General features: G+C 42.8%; 1 protein-coding gene across 1 annotated transcript in view; it reads left to right on the top strand.

Moving 5' to 3' along the window:
- TRAFD1 (TRAF-type zinc finger domain containing 1) overlaps positions 1-7070 on the top strand; it is a 30317-nt gene extending 23247 nt beyond the window's left edge. Inside the window, exons 7-12 of the mRNA XM_059408450.1 lie at positions 1671-1747; positions 3051-3281; positions 4519-4639; positions 5291-5630; positions 5882-5954; positions 6149-7070. Coding sequence (XP_059264433.1) covers positions 1671-1747; positions 3051-3281; positions 4519-4639; positions 5291-5630; positions 5882-5954; positions 6149-6208 — 902 coding nt within the window. The 3' untranslated portion in view covers positions 6209-7070. The remainder of the gene's footprint in view (positions 1-1670; positions 1748-3050; positions 3282-4518; positions 4640-5290; positions 5631-5881; positions 5955-6148) is intronic.
- Positions 7071-16829: the final 9759 nt, after the last annotated feature.

Consider the following 16829-nt stretch of genomic DNA (forward strand, 5'->3'; position numbering starts at 1 on the left):
GAGTGGGGAAAGAGAGAGACTCACTCCCAAGCTGACTCTTTGCTGAGCTGAGAGCCTAATGCAGGGCTTGATCTCATGACCTAAGAGATCATGATCTGAGCCAAAACCAAGAGTCGGACACCCAAATCCTACTGCCTGCTCTGTGTGTGTTTTAACATTAAACTTCTGATGTGTTCCTTAGAGTATTTATATATGCTTCTGGTAGGTATGTAGGGATACTCGTCACTGGGATAATTTTATTTTCTTAGTTTTTAAAAGACTTATTTAAGCGAGCCGGTTGGTGGGGCAGGTAGGGATATGGCAGAGGGGCCAGAGAGGGAAGAATCTTAAGCAGACACTGGGCTGAGTGCTGAGCTTGATATGGGCTCCATTTCACGATCCTGAGATCATTCGCAACCCTCTGATCGTGTACGACCTGAGCTGAAACCAAGAGTCGGACACCCAACAGACTGCCCTGCACCACCCAGGTGCCCCTTGGATACTTTTAAATGGAATTTTTGGTTGGCTTGGACTTCTAAAAATTATAAACATGAATTTATATAAAAAATTAAACTTATGTAAAAATGGAAGTTCGAGACTCAACCTGTGTAAAGGTCAAACTCTAGCTACTCTTCCACGGTAACGACTTTTTCCTCCTACCCAGAGTGAAGACCTAGGTGGGCGAGTTTTCTTAACTCGTCTCGTTGTTTACCCTCCAGTTGTTTAGCAGTCTTACTGAGGCGGCTCTTTGGGGAATCCTGGATTTAAAACTACTCTTAGGGGCGCCTGGGTGGCTCAGTGGTTTAAGCCGCTGCCTTCGGCCCAGGTCATGATCTCCGGGTCCTGGGATCGGGTCCCCCATCGGGCTCTCTGCTCGGCAGAGAGCCTGCTTCCCTCTCTCTCTCTCTGCCTGCCTCTCCATCTACTTGTGATTTCTCTCTGTCAAATAAATAAATAAAATCTTTAAAAAAAAAAATAAAACTACTCTTAATTTATTTGCTCTCATATATTACTTTTGTTTTGTGTTTTTCTTGGTATTTTGTACTGGGAGAGGTTTTGTTGTTTTTTTTTTTTTTTAAGATTTTATTTATTTATTTTGACAGACAGAGATTATAAGTAGACAGAGAGGCAGGCAGAGAGAGAGGAGGAAGCAGGCTCCCTGCTGAGCAGAGAGTCCGATGCGGGGCTCAATCCCAGGACCCTGGGATCATGACCTGAGCCGAAGGCAGAGGCTTTAACCCACCGAGCCACCCAGGCGCCCCTGTACTGGGATAGTTTTTAAGGATATCTGCCTACCAGTCATAAGTGAGCCTCAACTTCTTGATCTATAAAATGAGGGTAATGGAGGTTCTCTTAATAAGTTTCTCTGAGGATGGAAATAATGTACAGAAGTTTTTAGATTAGTGCCTGGGGTTAGTAAACATTTACATTCTTAATTAGGGTAGGGGTTAAGCTACTACTTTACTTTGCTCAGGAAATGGTGACATGTAAATTTCTTTTTTCATACTGGAAGTTTTCTTTAGCGTTTCTCTTAGAAGGCTCCTTTGGGAGGATTTGCAGTCCCACAAGTTGCTATATCTAAGAAAAGTCAAAGGAAGTCCGACTTTCATATAAAACCTTACAAGTGGGATAAAAGATGAAATCAAGTTTGTTTTTGTTCATTGAGTCTGACTGTATGGTCTGATACCTAGGTGCAGCTGACCAGACCATGTTGCCTTGTGAATTTTGTGAGGAGCTCTACCCAGAGGAACTGCTGATTGACCATCAGGTGTGTTTAATTATGTGAGGAATGTGTGCAGGCACTAGTTGGTGCTGTAGGCCACATGAGTTTTTGAGCCACTATTTTAATACACCTGTGGCAGGAGGTAGCAACTGTGTTTCTTACCATGTGTGACCTAAGGGTATGAGAACTCAGCCTTGTTCCGTCTTGTAAAAAGGTAATGTTCATTGCAGCAGGCCCCCTTGCTCTCCCCATACTATGGTGACTAGTGTACATCTCCACCGACCAGCTTATTCTGGTGTCCTGTCATGCCCCATTTTGATTTATCGGAGATGTACTGAAGTCCTTGCAGTTCCCTGGAAGGGTTAAGGATCTTTTTTGCAGTTTACTTTTTCTGCCTACAAGATGTGTGGCCATCCACCCCTGCTTCCTTAACACCCTACAACACAGACCCTTACTTGTAGACTTGGTTCTGACATGACTTTCAGGAAACCATCCTAAGGGATCTTCTGAAGACAAGGTCAGAGGTCCCACTTGTGTCCTTCTCAAAAGTCCTGTGCCCACTTCTTTTAGCCTATCACTCCATGGTGTGGTCTCCCCTGTTGGTCTGCACCACCAGGCTGAGTTCCTTGAGAAGGTTCTGTTTTCCTAGCTACTGAATCTCTCAGTACATGGTATATGAAAGGTGTCCTGTGCTTTTTGAATGATTGAAAATTCTCGAGGCATTTAGGAATGATAAGAGAATAGCCTTCGTGTTTGAGGATTACCTGGTGGAGGGAACCACTATTCCCCCTCAACTCTGTTGCTCTCTGGTTTGGTTTGGCCTCCTGTGGCATTTCCAGAACTATTAAATAATCCCTGTGCTCTGGGTGGGACATACATTCCCCCCTAAGTGGAATAATACAGTATTTGAATATATCTACTTTTTTGGTTTTGGAACAGCATAAGAAAACCTATTAATAGGGATAACAGCCTCCTTTTACTTAGTGGCTATGGGAAGAATTAGAATCTTCACAATTTAAGAAGAATAATCACAGGGGCTTCTGTCTGGCTTAGTTGGTAGAGCCTGTGACTCTTGATCTCAGGGTTCTAAGTTCCATCCCCATGTTGGGTGAGATTACTTAAAAATAAAATCCTTAAAAAAAGAAATCATCATCACATGAACACAGGAAAAAAAATTTAAAACAGTGTTTAAAATAAAAGTAGAGTGTTCTATTTGCCCTAACCCTATAAGTCTCTCTCCCCATTATTAAGGATTATTAACATTTGTGACTTTTAAACAATGGGAATGTAGTGTTTTCCTTAACGCCTGCCTTTTTTTTTTTTTTTAACTTTTTTTTTTTTTTGACAGACAAGCTGTAATCCTTCCTGTGCCTTACCTGCACGTAGTGTGGGCAGCACTTCCCCCAAAGGGGTGGAGGACCCTGATGTCATCTTCCAAAAGTTTTTGCAGCAGGCTACGAGTAACCAGTTAGACTCTTTGATGGGCCTGAGCAATTCACCTCCTGTGGAGGACAGCATCATCATCCCATGTGAATTCTGTGGGGTACAGCTGGAGGAGGAGGTGCTTTTCCATCACCAGGTAAGAGTCCGCAGAGGACCAGTCTGCTTCATTCCATGCAGATCCTCTGAATGAACCCAAGGCTTTCAGAACTGAAAATGCTTCTTTAGCTTTTAAGTTTCATGCACACTTGACCTGGCTACTAGCCATGCCCTGTTTTGTGGACTGAGGTGTATACTGCTTCAGGCTTTTAGGCTTTCTCTGCCTCAGTCAACGAAATGTCATTAGCTGAGGACCAAGTAGCCAGGACTCCATTTAAGCAGGCATCCAGGACCTGGCAAAGGGACTTGTTTTTATTTTTATTTTTACCATTTTAGAGGGTGGGAGAGCATGTGTGAGAGGGGAGGGGAGGAGGAGCCGAAAGAGAATCTTAAGCAGGCTCCACCCTCAGCGTGGAGCCTGAATTAGGGCTCGATCTCACAACCCTGAGATCATGACCTGAGCCAAAACCAAAAGTTAGACTCTTAACTGACTGAGCCACCCAGATACCCCATGCCAAAAGGATTTTGATGAGTTTCCCTGAGGTCACTAACAAACATTATATTTTTGACCAGGCAGGTTATTCCTGTTCTGGTGGCATTTGAGTCTTGCATTCCAGGATACCTAGAAGTCTGGTTCTGGCTTTACCTTTACAGATAGGTCTTGTCCCCTCACTGGGGATATCCATAAATGAAGGAGTTAGATTAGATGGTCTGAAGTTCTTTTTTAGCTATGCAGTCTAGGATTCCAACCTGTTGGTAAAAAAATAAATTTTCTGCCTAGTCTTGTTTGTTATGAGGAGCTAATACTGAGGGTATGTTCAGAGTCTTTTCTGTAGTTGATCCCATATACTTCTTGCTAGAACATCACACATTTTATTTCGTAAGAATTCTGCTTTTGGATCAAGCGGTAGACAAGTAGCTGCTTGTTATCTCTGAGGGGAGACTATGAAATTAGCAACCATGCAAATGCTGTCATTAAAGCATTGACATCCTTTTCTGGGTTCTTAACCAGCCCTTCCTTCTTCCTGGCACAGTCAGAGTGCTTCTTTCAGTGGCTTAGGCACTAACAGGAATGACTGTGCCATTCCATACATGTTTCGTCTTAGTCCCAGGCCCTTCCTACCAGTGGTCGTCAAAGTCATGTTTGTCTCCTCCCTCTCCCCAGAAGGTCTGTTTACCCAGCCTGCTGTTCCTTCCTTTCCTCCAGCTGCTCCCTTGCATAGTTATTCATAGGAATAACTCAATCCTAAGGAACTAATTCTCGTTTTTCTTGTTAGGACCAGTGTGACCAACGCCCAGCCACAGCAAACAACCATGTGACAGAGGGGATTCCTAGACAGGATTTCCAGCCTCCAGAGACCTCGCCAGAGCTGCCCAAGAGGCGTGTCAGACACCAGGGTATTAGCCAGGGCTGAGCCAAGGCCACAGGTCTGCTGCTGGCTCAGGCCTGCTTACCACTTCTCATCTGCTACTCTAACTTGGGGGTTACCTGAATTCTGAATTACCAAGCACAGTAGGATCTCATTGGGGACACTTGTGGTCCCATGTTAGACTAAGCTGTCTGGAGAGTATTATAGGGTAATGGCTTTGGGGACAGCCATGAGACATGCTTGTCGTGCTTATTCAGCTGCAGGTCTCTTGTCTGTGCAGTCAGTGCGTAATTTGGAGATAATTTTCAGACCTTATTATGTCTGTCCTGGGTCCCTGCTTCTAGTTGAACTATGTTTTAGGGTACTCAAATTTATTAGTAATATTATTTAGAAGCCTCACAAATAGGCAGGTAAGCTGTTTTTGAAACCTAACCACTACAAAGCCAATTAGAAATTATTTTTCGAGATTTGCTGGCACATCGTTGTTCAGTACTTAGGAGACTATATTTGAAGACTCGGGTAATAAGTTTGGACAAGGTGTTACCAACCTTGTCCTGGAGATGTGGGTTTCAATAGTAAGGCAGTCTTTTACCCTGAATCCTATTATTCCTGCCCCAGATCCAGCACTAATAGCAAGAGCAGATTTTTCTCTAAAGCTAGTGCTTTTTTCTCTTCTCAGGAGACTTGTCTTCTGGTTACATGGATGATATCAAGCAGGAAACATCTAAAGGGCCCACCTACCCTCTTCCCCCCAATAGACCCATTAACAATATGACAGCAACTTATAACCGACTGTCAACATCTACATCAGGCCCCAGACCTGGGTGCCAGCCTAGCCCTCCTCGAATACTGAAGCTCAACAACTTAGACAGTCAGGATGGCCGGGCATGCAATCGAAACAGCCATAATGCAGCTATGGCCAGCGGACATGTTCCAGTGATTCACCCAGTGCGAAATCTCTACCCAGAAAACCTTGTACCCACCTTCTCTCGTGGGCCTTCAGGGAGATATGGATTAAGGTAAGAATCAGTAGCCCAGGAGTGGAGCTTGGGAGTAGCTCAAAATGCACACTATGTGGGAAAATGGACTTTGTGTGTATTGTGACCTGATTCCAAAGCGTTCTTTTGTTTTCTGTGGGTTTTTCATTGTTCATTTGTTTTGTCTGCTGGTGGAAAGTTGCTTTTGTCTGGTTCCAGTGGTTTCTGTTCTGAGTTTCTGACTTCCATTCAGCGATAATCTCAGAAACTAGTTTCCAATTCTTTTCTTTCAGTGGTAGGAGTGAAGGTGGCAGGAACTCGCGGGTCACCACCACAGCTGCTAACTACCGAAACAGAACTGCAAAGGTAATTGGGGATCCAGTCAGTGATGCTCAGTGAGGACTCCCAAATGGGTGGGACCGGTATGGTTCTTGGAGTCAGAGGTGGGCGTCAGGCAATGGATGAGGTTTCCATGGAAGTTTGACATTTCTAGGTCTCTAGAGGAGGACTTCTTTTTCACTTCCTCCTTTCTACTTCGATTGTGTTCTCTTGTTCAACAGGCAAAACCCCCCAAGCAACAAGGAGCTGGGGATGCAGAGGAGGAAGAGGAAGAAGAGTAATGGTGTCTCAGAGAACCTGCACAGTGGTTCCATCTTCTCTGCACAGCAGCACTTGCCACGGTTCAGGCCCCACCTCTTGGGCTCTGTGGGCAGGGGAGATTTTACAGATTTTAACTTTTTCTAGGTTATGGCCATTTTGTGTCTTTTGAGATTGTGCTGTGGGAGTTTGAGGGTTTGGGGGAGGGTTAGCAGGGAGGCTGTTGAGAAATGTTTCACCTTTAGCTACTGCCTTTTGGCTGTGCAGGAATACGAGTTATGGCCTCTCAGCCCACCAGGGCTCCATCTTTGGACATACTATTGCCACTGCTTCTTGGTGCTGTGTAGTCCTGGTGGGAAGAGGAGAGAGGGGTTCTGGAAACCTGGTACTCACCAGTGAAGTGATTCTCTTCTCTGTTGGGGCCTCAATTTGGGAACTTTTAGGTACCCTCCTGTGTACTGTCCCTCCCCACTCTAGAATTTGGGCCTCTGGTGTGTATGGAGGCACTCTGGTAAAGTGTTCAGGCCAGTTGCAATATATGTTAGGAACAAAGCTTTGGAGATGATTGGAGCTAGAGGTGAGTGCTCTAGAGGCTTTGTTTTAATCTGCTTCTTTGGCATTTGGTATAACTGCCTTCTGTTTCTGGTGGGGAGCATGGCTCCTTTGTCTCTACTGTCTTCTGATGAAGGCTGGGGACTCCCTGTTGCCACCAGAGCCGTGCTGGGCTCTGCTTGGATCAGGACTGAGGCCCAAGTTCATGGCTTGCTCTGAAAACCAAGTATCAGAGCCCCCATCCCCTCTTTTTATTTCACTACTACTACTACTACTACTACTACTACTACTACTACTAATATACTTGTAATAGAAATAAAGTTTGTACTTGGAGTTCAGCTGAGTCTTGTGGTTCCTTCTCCTTTGCACTCTTTGGAGACCTTAGAGAAGACAGAGTGGGCTGGAGTTGGAATTGTCCCCGAAGTATGGGGGAAGGTGAGCAGGATTAGGCTCCCCCCCCGCCCAATTCTCCCTGAAATCCTGGTAGTTGCAGCATGAGCTTCTTTTAAGTGCCAGACATTCAAGATAATAGTTTTCTATTGAATTTTGAGGAAGTGGATGGCTGTTGGAGCTCTGGTGGTGATTTGGGGTGGAGGTGGGACTGCCTCCAACTGAGCAGAGAAAGGCAGATATTTTAAAAGCCTCGGTCCTGAGAGTGGTTGAGCCTTAGCAGAATTATTCATTACCCCTTAGTACAGGACTTTAGGTTATGTTGAGCTCATTTGTTTTTCTCCTGACAACCTTGTGGCAGTGGGAAAAGAGGGAAGAATTGCCTCATTTCATCAGTGGAAATGAGCGATTTGCAGAAGGCTATGCAGGTAATTCATGGCGGAGCCAGGACTCCCATCCAGGTCTGGGCCATAATGAGAATAAAAAGTAAGACCAGAGAAAAAAATATAGAAGTACAGGGTTTTTTGGTATGCTTTATGTCAAAATTTTACCTGAATAAAAATTAGCAGTCAGCTCAGAAATACCTTCTTGTCTTTGGTGAAAGAATCCCAAAAAACTGAGACTTGGGCCACTCCTGGCATGACTGAAAATCCCCCTGGGACTTAGAGGTGTGAGGAAGGATCCTCTGGGGCAGAGAGGGCTTTGGGGCTTGTCACCCATAATTTTAGTGTTTGGGGATGGAGATAAACTTGTTTTCCTTCCCTTTGGTTGGATTAGATGTTCAGTAAAATAATTTTTTTGGTTTGTTTTACTTTCTTTAGTAACCTATAGTTCCTGAATGTTTCATAATGGGTACACTTTTTGAAATAGAAGATTTTCTTTCTTTTCTTTGTTTCATACACATACTAGGGGAGGGGCAGAGAGAGAGAGAACCTCAAGCAGACCCCTGTTGAGCAGGGAGCCTGACTTGGGGCTCAATCTCATAACCCTGAGATCATGACTTGAGTCAAAACCAAGAGTCAGTTGCTCAACTGATTGAGCCATCTAGGTGCCTCTGAAATATTTTTTAAAGTATTTTATGCCACTTGTCTGGGTGGCTCAATCTGTTGTGTCTGCCTTTGGCTCAATCTGTTAAGTGTCTGCCTTCGGCTCAGGTCATGATCCCAGGGTCCTGGAATTGAGCCCCACATTGGGCTCCCTGCTCAGCACAGATTCTGCTTCTCCCTCTTTCTCTGACCCTCCTCCCCGCTTGTGCTCTCTCTCAAATTTAAAAAAAAAACAACAACAGAAAAGAAAAGTATTGTATGCTCCTAAAATAAGTATAGTTAAAAGACTCAAGAACTAATTTCTTGTCCTCTTTCCATCTTTTGAGATTCTCTCCTGAAAGTTGATCGCCTTTTTTTTTTTTTAAAGCTATTTCTTCTGGTGTTCACTGCCATATTTCCAAATCATGGCATTGGACAGCATTGCTCTTATTAACTATTAATTGTATTTGCTTTAGCAATGTATCTGTAATTTTTTTTTTGCCTGAACTCAGATTATTTGAGAGGGAGTTGCAGACAGGGCACCCCTTAATCACAACTGCTTCGAGTGTGTGTTTCCTAAGAATGAGGATGTTCTTTTAACTTAATTGCAGTGCAATAATCAGGAAGTCAACATTGATGCAATACTATTTATTCTCCTTTACAAACCTTATTCTATTTTACCAGGACCAAATTTGTCCCAACAGTGACAAAAAACACTTTTCTCTGGTGCAAGAGCACGTGTTGCATATACTTATCACATTTTTTAGCCTCTAATCTGGGATAATTCCTCAAATTGTTCTCAAAGATGTTAAATTTTTCAGGATTATAGGCCAGTTGTTTTGTAGAACCTCTTTATATTTGGGTTTGTCTATTTTTGTTTGTTTAACAATTCAGGTTATGCTGTTTTTGTGGGAATACCAGAAATTACACGGTCTCCTCTATACATCCTAAGATGCATGGCCATGTGCTATCAATTTGTTTCAGTGATAATTTTTGATCAATTGGTAAAGAAGACTGTCTGGCAGGTTTCGCCACTGTAAAGTTAGTTTTTTCTTTTCTACTCACTATTTTTGAGGGAGGTATTTTGAGACTGCTGTTCCTTATCAAATCTCCAGTGATTAGTTTTAGCATCCATGATGATTCTTTGCCTGAATTATTACTATTGAAATGATGCTTTTCTTTTTTTTTTTTTTTTTTTAAAGATTTTATTTATTTACTTGAGAGAGAGACAGTGAGAGAGAACATGAGCGAGGAGAAGGTCAGAGAGGGAAGCAGACTCCCCATGGAGCTGGGAGCCCGATGCGGGACTCGATCCCGGGACTCCGGGATCATGACCTGAGCCGAAGGCAGTCGTCCAACCAACTGAGCCACCCAGGCGCCCGAAATGATGCTTTTCTGACTCCCATCATTCCTTCAACATTTTAGTTGGTATTCTATAAGGAAGAACTGTTCTTTCTCCCCCATTCATTCATATATAAAAATAGGCTATTTTATTCAATTTTTTATTTTTCATCTTTATTATTTATTCTGATGATCGAATATAATTATTTTGATGGCCAGATTTGGCCAGCTGGTTCATGTGTCTTTGTTTTGGCACGGCCAACTATTTCTCGAACACATCCTTACTTTCTGACACAAGATATTCCAGGTTCCTCTTGTATTTTCCCTGCCTCAGGGCTAGAATTTTTTTTTCCCCAGAAACCCTGGATTCTTTTGGGGCAGAACAGTAGTTAGAAACCATCATCTGGGTGCTTGACATGTACAAGATATTACTGTGGGGGTGGGGGTTATTGCTTCTGTGTCCTCTCAGAAGACAGCTTCAAAATACGTGTATGTATATTTATATATATATATGTATTATGTGCGTTGTAGACCTGCATATACTTGATTTTATAACTGTATTATGAGTTCATAATAGTATGCCCAGTTTCAGTGCATCACCACAGGGCTGATTCTGTCCTTTGCTTCTCCAGCAATGAGAAATCTGGCTCCTGTTATTCTCAATATAGTTACTTATTGCTCAGTCCTCAAAGACCAAGAAAGTAGTTACTGGTATTGCTGAGTCTTACCACTACAGAAAATTTAATCTATTAACGAGCTAAATACTTTTATCACTCTTTTTGACTTTATTATGAGGGTATATAGTAAAAATGTGTTCAAAATTTTAGGTTCTTTCTTTACTCCCATTCTTTGCTGCTTTGTGTTCCACTATTCATTTGAAATACACTTGTCTTGATTTGTTTTTGTTTATATTCCGTCCTAGGGATCCTTTCCTCCCAGGTTTGTTTATTGTATTTTACAGTATGTAAAGTATCAGTATGGTTCCAACATTAAACTATAAAAGGTTTTCTCAGAAATGTTACTAGCCCTTATACCTTCTACACCCATTCAACATCTCCAGCCTTTCCCGTTTCCACCTACTGTCTGTAGGCAACCAATCTTGTTAGTTTGTTTTATTTTATCTCCCTCTAAACTTGTTTTTGTCAAAAGAATCAAATATATGTCTTTTATTTCCTCTTTTCTCTTACACTAGAGGTAGCATATTACAAATACTCTTGAACTTTGCTTTTTTTATGTAACAGCATATTCTCAAGGTAACTCTCATTGTATATTTGTCAGTTATACCTCATTTTAAAAATCACTCCATTGGGGGTGCCTCGGTGGCTCAGTCTGAAGCCTGTCTTTGGCTTGGGGCATGGTCCCAAGGTCATGGGATCGAGCCGCCACACGTCAGGCTCCCTGCTCAGCTGGGGGCCTGCTTCTCCCTCTTTCTCTGCCTGCCACTCCCCTTGCTTGTGCTCACTTTTGTGTCAAATAAATAAATAAAATCTTGAAAAAAAAGTTACTTCATTGTGTGAATGTACTGTGGTTTATTCATCCATTCTCCTCTGTATGTTTAGGTTGTTTCCCATATATTATGATTAAAAATAATGTTGCAGTGGATAAAATTTTATTTTTAGTTTTTTTGGAGAGGGAGAGTTGGGGGAGGGACAGTGAGGAGAGTGAGAATCCCAAGCAGGCTGCACACCCAGTGCGGATCCCAATGTGGGGCTTGATCTCACAACCCTGAGATCATAACCTGAGCCAAGTGAAACCAAGAGTTGGATGCTTAACTGGTTAAGCCACCCACGTGCCCCTTCAGTGAATAATTTTTTTCCTTATTTGTGATCGGCAGAATTTTAAATTGGCCATGAAGATTCCTGACTCGTGGTGTTCATGGCATACATGTAATACATATGTACATGGTGTATATGTATTTCCTTCTCTTTGTGTGTGGGCAGGACTGTGAATATGATTTTTTTAAAAAGTATTATGACAAAAACATGAAGAGATTTTGGGGGTGTAAAGTTTCAAATCAGTTGACTGTGAGTAAGATTATTCTGAATGGGCCTGACCTAATCAGAGGTGCCCTTAAAAGGGACTAGGAGAAATAGATCAATTTCTTGAAAACAAACTACCAAAACTCAACCATACCATAAATATGATTACCCTCACACACACTTTTTTTTTTTTTATTAAAGATTTTATTTATTAGAGCAAGCATGAGCAGTGGGGAGAGGGGCAGAGGGATAAGCAGAGTCGCTGAGCAGGGAGTGTGACACAGGGCTTGATCCCAGGACCCTGGGATCACAACCTGAGCTGAAGGCAGGTGTTTAATTGAGCCACCCAGGTACCCCACGTATGATACCCTTTATCAGTTTTAACAGAGCTACTCAGGTTTTCTGTTTTTCTTGAGTGAACTTTGGTGTTGTCTTTCAAAGAATTTGTCCATTTTAATAATTTATTGGCATAAAGGTGTTCATAATACTACCTTATTTTAAAAGTATCTGTAAAATCTGTAGTGATTTCACCTCTGTCATTCCTGATGCTGGTAATTTCTTTTCTCTTTTCCTAATATGTTCGGCTAGAGCAATGATCCCCAAACTTTTTCTATTTATTTACATATATATTATTTGCTTCAGGGATACAGGTCTGTGAATCATCAGTCTTACACAGTTCATATCACTTACCATAGCATATTACCCTACTCCCCCAACAGTGTCCATAACCCAACCACCCTATTTCGTATTTGTTTCCCGCGATTAAGAATCTCTTATGGTTTGTCTCCCTCCCTGGTCCCATCTTGTTTCAAACTTCTTTCTTAAGGGCCAGCTAGTACATACTCCAGGCTTTGCAGGCCTTTACAGTCTGAATTGCAACTGCTGTTAGAGAGTGAAGGCAGCCGTGGGTAATACCCATGGGTGAGACTTCCAGTGAAACTTTATTTACAAAAACAGGCAGCTAGATTATGCACTATAGCATGGCAACCACAGGTTAGAGATTTATCGGTTTTATTGATCTCAAAAAATCAACTTTGGTCCCATTGCTTTCCTTCACTGTTGTTCAGCTTCCATTTCATTGGTTTGCATTCTGATCTCCCCCCCCCCTTCCATTTTGATATTAATTTGCCGCCTTCTGCTTGCTTTGAGCTTTTTTTCTTGTTTTAATTTAAGGTCAAAGCTGAGACCATTCATTTGAGACTTCTTTTCTAATACAGTTTTCATCTCAGACATTGTAGTTTTTATCTCTGGTAGTTTGGGTTGTTTATATTTTCCATGTCTCTACCGAACATGTCCAGTGTTGTTGTTTTTCTCTTACCTACCTTTCTAACTAAACTGTGCAGTAATAACTTTTAATGCTCTTGTCTACTAATTCTATCACTTGTGTAATTTCTAGGTTAGTTTCAGTTGATTTTTCTGGGTCCTATTTTGTTGCTTCTTTGTGTGTCCAGTGGTTTTTGATTGGATGCCAGGCATTCTGAATTTTACCCTCTTATGTGCTATTTTTGTATTCCTATATTTGCAAGCTTTGTTTTTAATACTTGGTCATTTCAGAACAGCTTGATCCTTCTGTGTCAAACTTTTGAGCTTTATTAGGTGGGACCTGAATAGGAATTAGTTTTTCCAAATTCCAAAATTAGGAATTAATTTTACTGCAATACTAAGGCAAAAATCAGTGTTCCATAAATGATAAAGTTTTCTATATTGGCTAGTGGGAACAGGAGCTATCTCCTGTTCTTTGCCAGTTCTAATCCTTTTGGCTGGTTCTCTTCCCAGCCTTTGGCAGTTTCCTTATATGCAGGAGCTTATCAGTACTCCGCTGAATCCTTGAGGACTCTCAACAGATCTGCATAGAGTTCTTCCTGTACAACTCTCCATCTCTACTCTGCCCCATAAACTGGGTGCCTTGGTTTCCTTGGATGCTTTGGTTTTCTTAATCGTGGGAGACGTAGGGTTCTACCTTGGGTTTCCCCTCCTTTTGCTGCTGTCTAAAAACTATCCACACCATATGCTGAGGCCATAGCACCTACCATATTTCTCTTAAGAGCTCTGCCCTTCCGTGCCTGATGTTTTGAGAACCATACATGTCAGGTTTTTTTGTTTTGTTTTTTTAAAGATTTTATTTGAGAGAGAACAAGAGAGCGCACGAGAGGGATAAGCAGACTTGCCACTGAGCAGGGGGCCTGATGCAGGGCTTGATCCTAGGATCCTGAGATCATGACCTGAGCCAAGGGCAGATGCTTAACTGATTGAGCCACCCAGGTGCTCCACATCAGGTTTGTTTGTTTCCTTCATTTATTTGATAGAGAGGCAGTGGGAGGGGGGAGAAGCAGGCCTCTTGCTGTGAGCAGGGAGCCCGATGCAGGGCTGGATCCCAAGAGTCTGGGATCATGACCTGAGCCAAAGGCAGACGCTTAATGACTGAGCCACCCAGGCGCCCCACATGTTAGGTTTTTGATTTTAGTTGTTGAGATGGGGAAGGTAAGTCTGGTTTCTGTTCCTCTATCATGGTTAGAGGTGTCCTGAAAGCATGAGCTTTCTAGATTGTTTTAAAGCCTGATGCCATTCTGATTTGCATATAATTTTTTACCCTTGAAGCTCTTTTTTTTTTTTTTTTAAAAGATTTTATTTATTTATTTGACAGAGTTCACAAGTAGGCAGAGAAACAGGCAGAGAGAGGAGGAAGCAGGCTCCCCGCTGAGCAGACAACCTGATGCGGGGCTTGATCCCAGGACCCTGGGATCATGACCTGAGCCGAAGGCAGAGGCTTTAACCCACTGAGCCACCCAGGCGCCCCTACCCTTGAAGCTTTTTTTTTTTTTTTTTTTTTTAAAGATTTTATTATTTATTTATCAGAGAGAGAGAGGGAAGAGAGCAATCACAGGCAGACAGAACAGCAGGCAGAGGCAGAGGGAGAAGCAGGCTCCCTGCTGAGCAAGGAGCCCGATGTGGGACTCGATCCCAGGACTCGATCCCAGGACGCTGGGATCATGGCCTGAGCCGAAGGCAGCTGCTCAACCAGCTGAGCTACCCAGGCGTCCCACCCTTGAAGCTTTTAAGGATGTTTATCTCTGGTATATTTGAACTTCCCCATGTGTATGTTGGTGTGGATTCTTTTTCCATTCAAAGAGCTGGACACTAAATGAGCATTTTGGAAACTTGTGACCTCTTGTTTTTCAGTTTTATTTTTTGGGTATTTGGTAATTTCTCTGTTCTCTCTCTGCAGAAATCCAATGGTAGTTGCGTATTGGCACTCTTAGACTGATCCCTTTTTTCTTTCATAAGCTTTTTGCCCAACTTTATGGGAAAGTTCCTCAATTTTATTCTTTCATCTTTTTTTTAAGATTTTAAGATTTGACAGATTGTAAGTAGGGAGAGAGGCAGGCAGAGGGGGGGGGGGGAAGCAGGCTCCCTACTGAGCAGACACATTGCCCCCCACCCTGATGCAGGGCTCATGGCTCAATCCCAGGCCCGAGATCATGACCAGAGCCGAAGGCAGACACTTAATTGACTGAGCCACCCTGGTGCCACCATCCCTTCATTCTTCTATAAGTGGATTTCTGGTAGCCTCTTAGCCTTTCCCACAGCCTTTTCCATCCTTACTCAATGGATGCGGTGCCTTTTTTTTTTTTTTAAAGATTTTATTTATTTGACAGATCACAAGTAGGCAGAGCAACAGGCAGAGATAGAGGAGAAGCAGGCTCCCTGCTGAGCAGAGAGCCCGATGCGGGGCTCGATCCCAGGACCCTGAGATCATGACCTGAGCCGAAGGCAGGGGCCTTAACCTACCGAGCCACCCAGGTGCCCCTGGATGCAGTACTTTTTAAAGTAACATCTGCACTCAGTGTCGGGCTCAAACTCACAACCCCACGATCAGGAGTCACACCCTCCAAATGAGCCAGTACTCGTTCTCGTACTTTGTGCCATGGTTGTTTTTTAGATATCTCGTTCTACTCTGTACTTTTTGTTTTGGTATATTATAGACCTTTCCTCAAATCTGTTTCTGGGCTGTTTACATTTAAGACTGGGGCACTAAAAATAAGAGGCTTCTTTAACTCTTCGCGTTCCCTGTAGGGCAGTAGGCTGGCATGTTCACTTTCAGACTCTGTAGGTTTCCAAGCCTGCTGTGTAAACCGAAGGCTGGAGGCTCAGCTGCTCGGGTGCTTTCTCCTGAATAGGGCTTCTAGCTTTCTCCAGGTGCGGTGCTTGACCTTCTGCTTCTTACATGAATTTTGAATCCTTGTTTATGAGGCATCTAATTCCTTCTTCCCTTTAAAACGTTTATTTTTTAGAGGGAGGTACACATATGTCCTCTGAAGTCCTTTATTCTGCTCATAGTTGTCCTTTCAGAAATTGTGGATTAAAATGATAGATTTAAGTTTCATGAAGATGGAATGTATGCTTTTATTTCTTCATGTCCTCATTTTGGTGTACTTGTATTTGGAAGGGGGCACTGAGGCATTGGGATTTTTTTAATAAGTAGGCACCATGCCCAACATGGGACTTAAACTTGACCCTGAGATCAAGAGTTGTATACTCTGAGCCAGCCAGACTCAGTACTTGTATTTTTCAGAAACTATCCATCCAGGAGACCATCCCTTCAGAAAAGTACATGGTGGTGTACAGCCCATTGTGAACACGTATCTGTCACCACTTCCCACACCAAAAACATTACCAAGAGCCCAGAACACCCCTCGTACTACCTATGCTCTGGGACCCAAGACCACTACTATTTTGATATTTTATGTTAAGATAGGTCAATTATTTTTCACTATTTTTAGTATTATTTAAATGAACTCATACCAGTAAGTACTTTTTTATGCTTGATTTCTTCTGCTGATCACGGTGTTCGGCTCCTCCACATGCTTGCATGTAGCAGTAGTTTGCTGTCCTCCTTCTAGAGCATTCTATTGTGTGCCCTGCGGCTAGCACTGTTACCATTGCTGGGAGCATTCTTACACATGGCTTTTGGTGAGGCGTATATATTCTGTTGGATTTACAAGAGGCGTGGGATTGCTGGCCTTAGGGGATATGCAGTGGAGAGTACGAGTTTTCCAAAGTAGTTGTAGCTTAACGTTCCCCACATCCGTGTGTGGTTGGTTCCGCATCCTCCCCCAACCATGGGGGTTTGGTGGTAGCTGTATAGATTGTCGTGATTTTAATATGCATCTCTCATGACTAATGAGGATGAATGTTGTCTATTATTGGATAGTATAATTTTGAATACACTTGTTTTTTTAAGAAGCAACTCTTTAAAAAGATGTCCTCAGCCATTCTGGAGAGCAGGAGAATCGTTGCTGTGCTCAGCGAGGGATGTTTAGCTGAGGCACCTCACTCCCCAGCTTCTCACGCCCAAC

This window comes from Mustela nigripes, chromosome 8 (genome assembly GCF_022355385.1).
Source record: "Mustela nigripes isolate SB6536 chromosome 8, MUSNIG.SB6536, whole genome shotgun sequence".
Classification (NCBI taxonomy): domain Eukaryota; kingdom Metazoa; phylum Chordata; class Mammalia; order Carnivora; family Mustelidae; genus Mustela; species Mustela nigripes.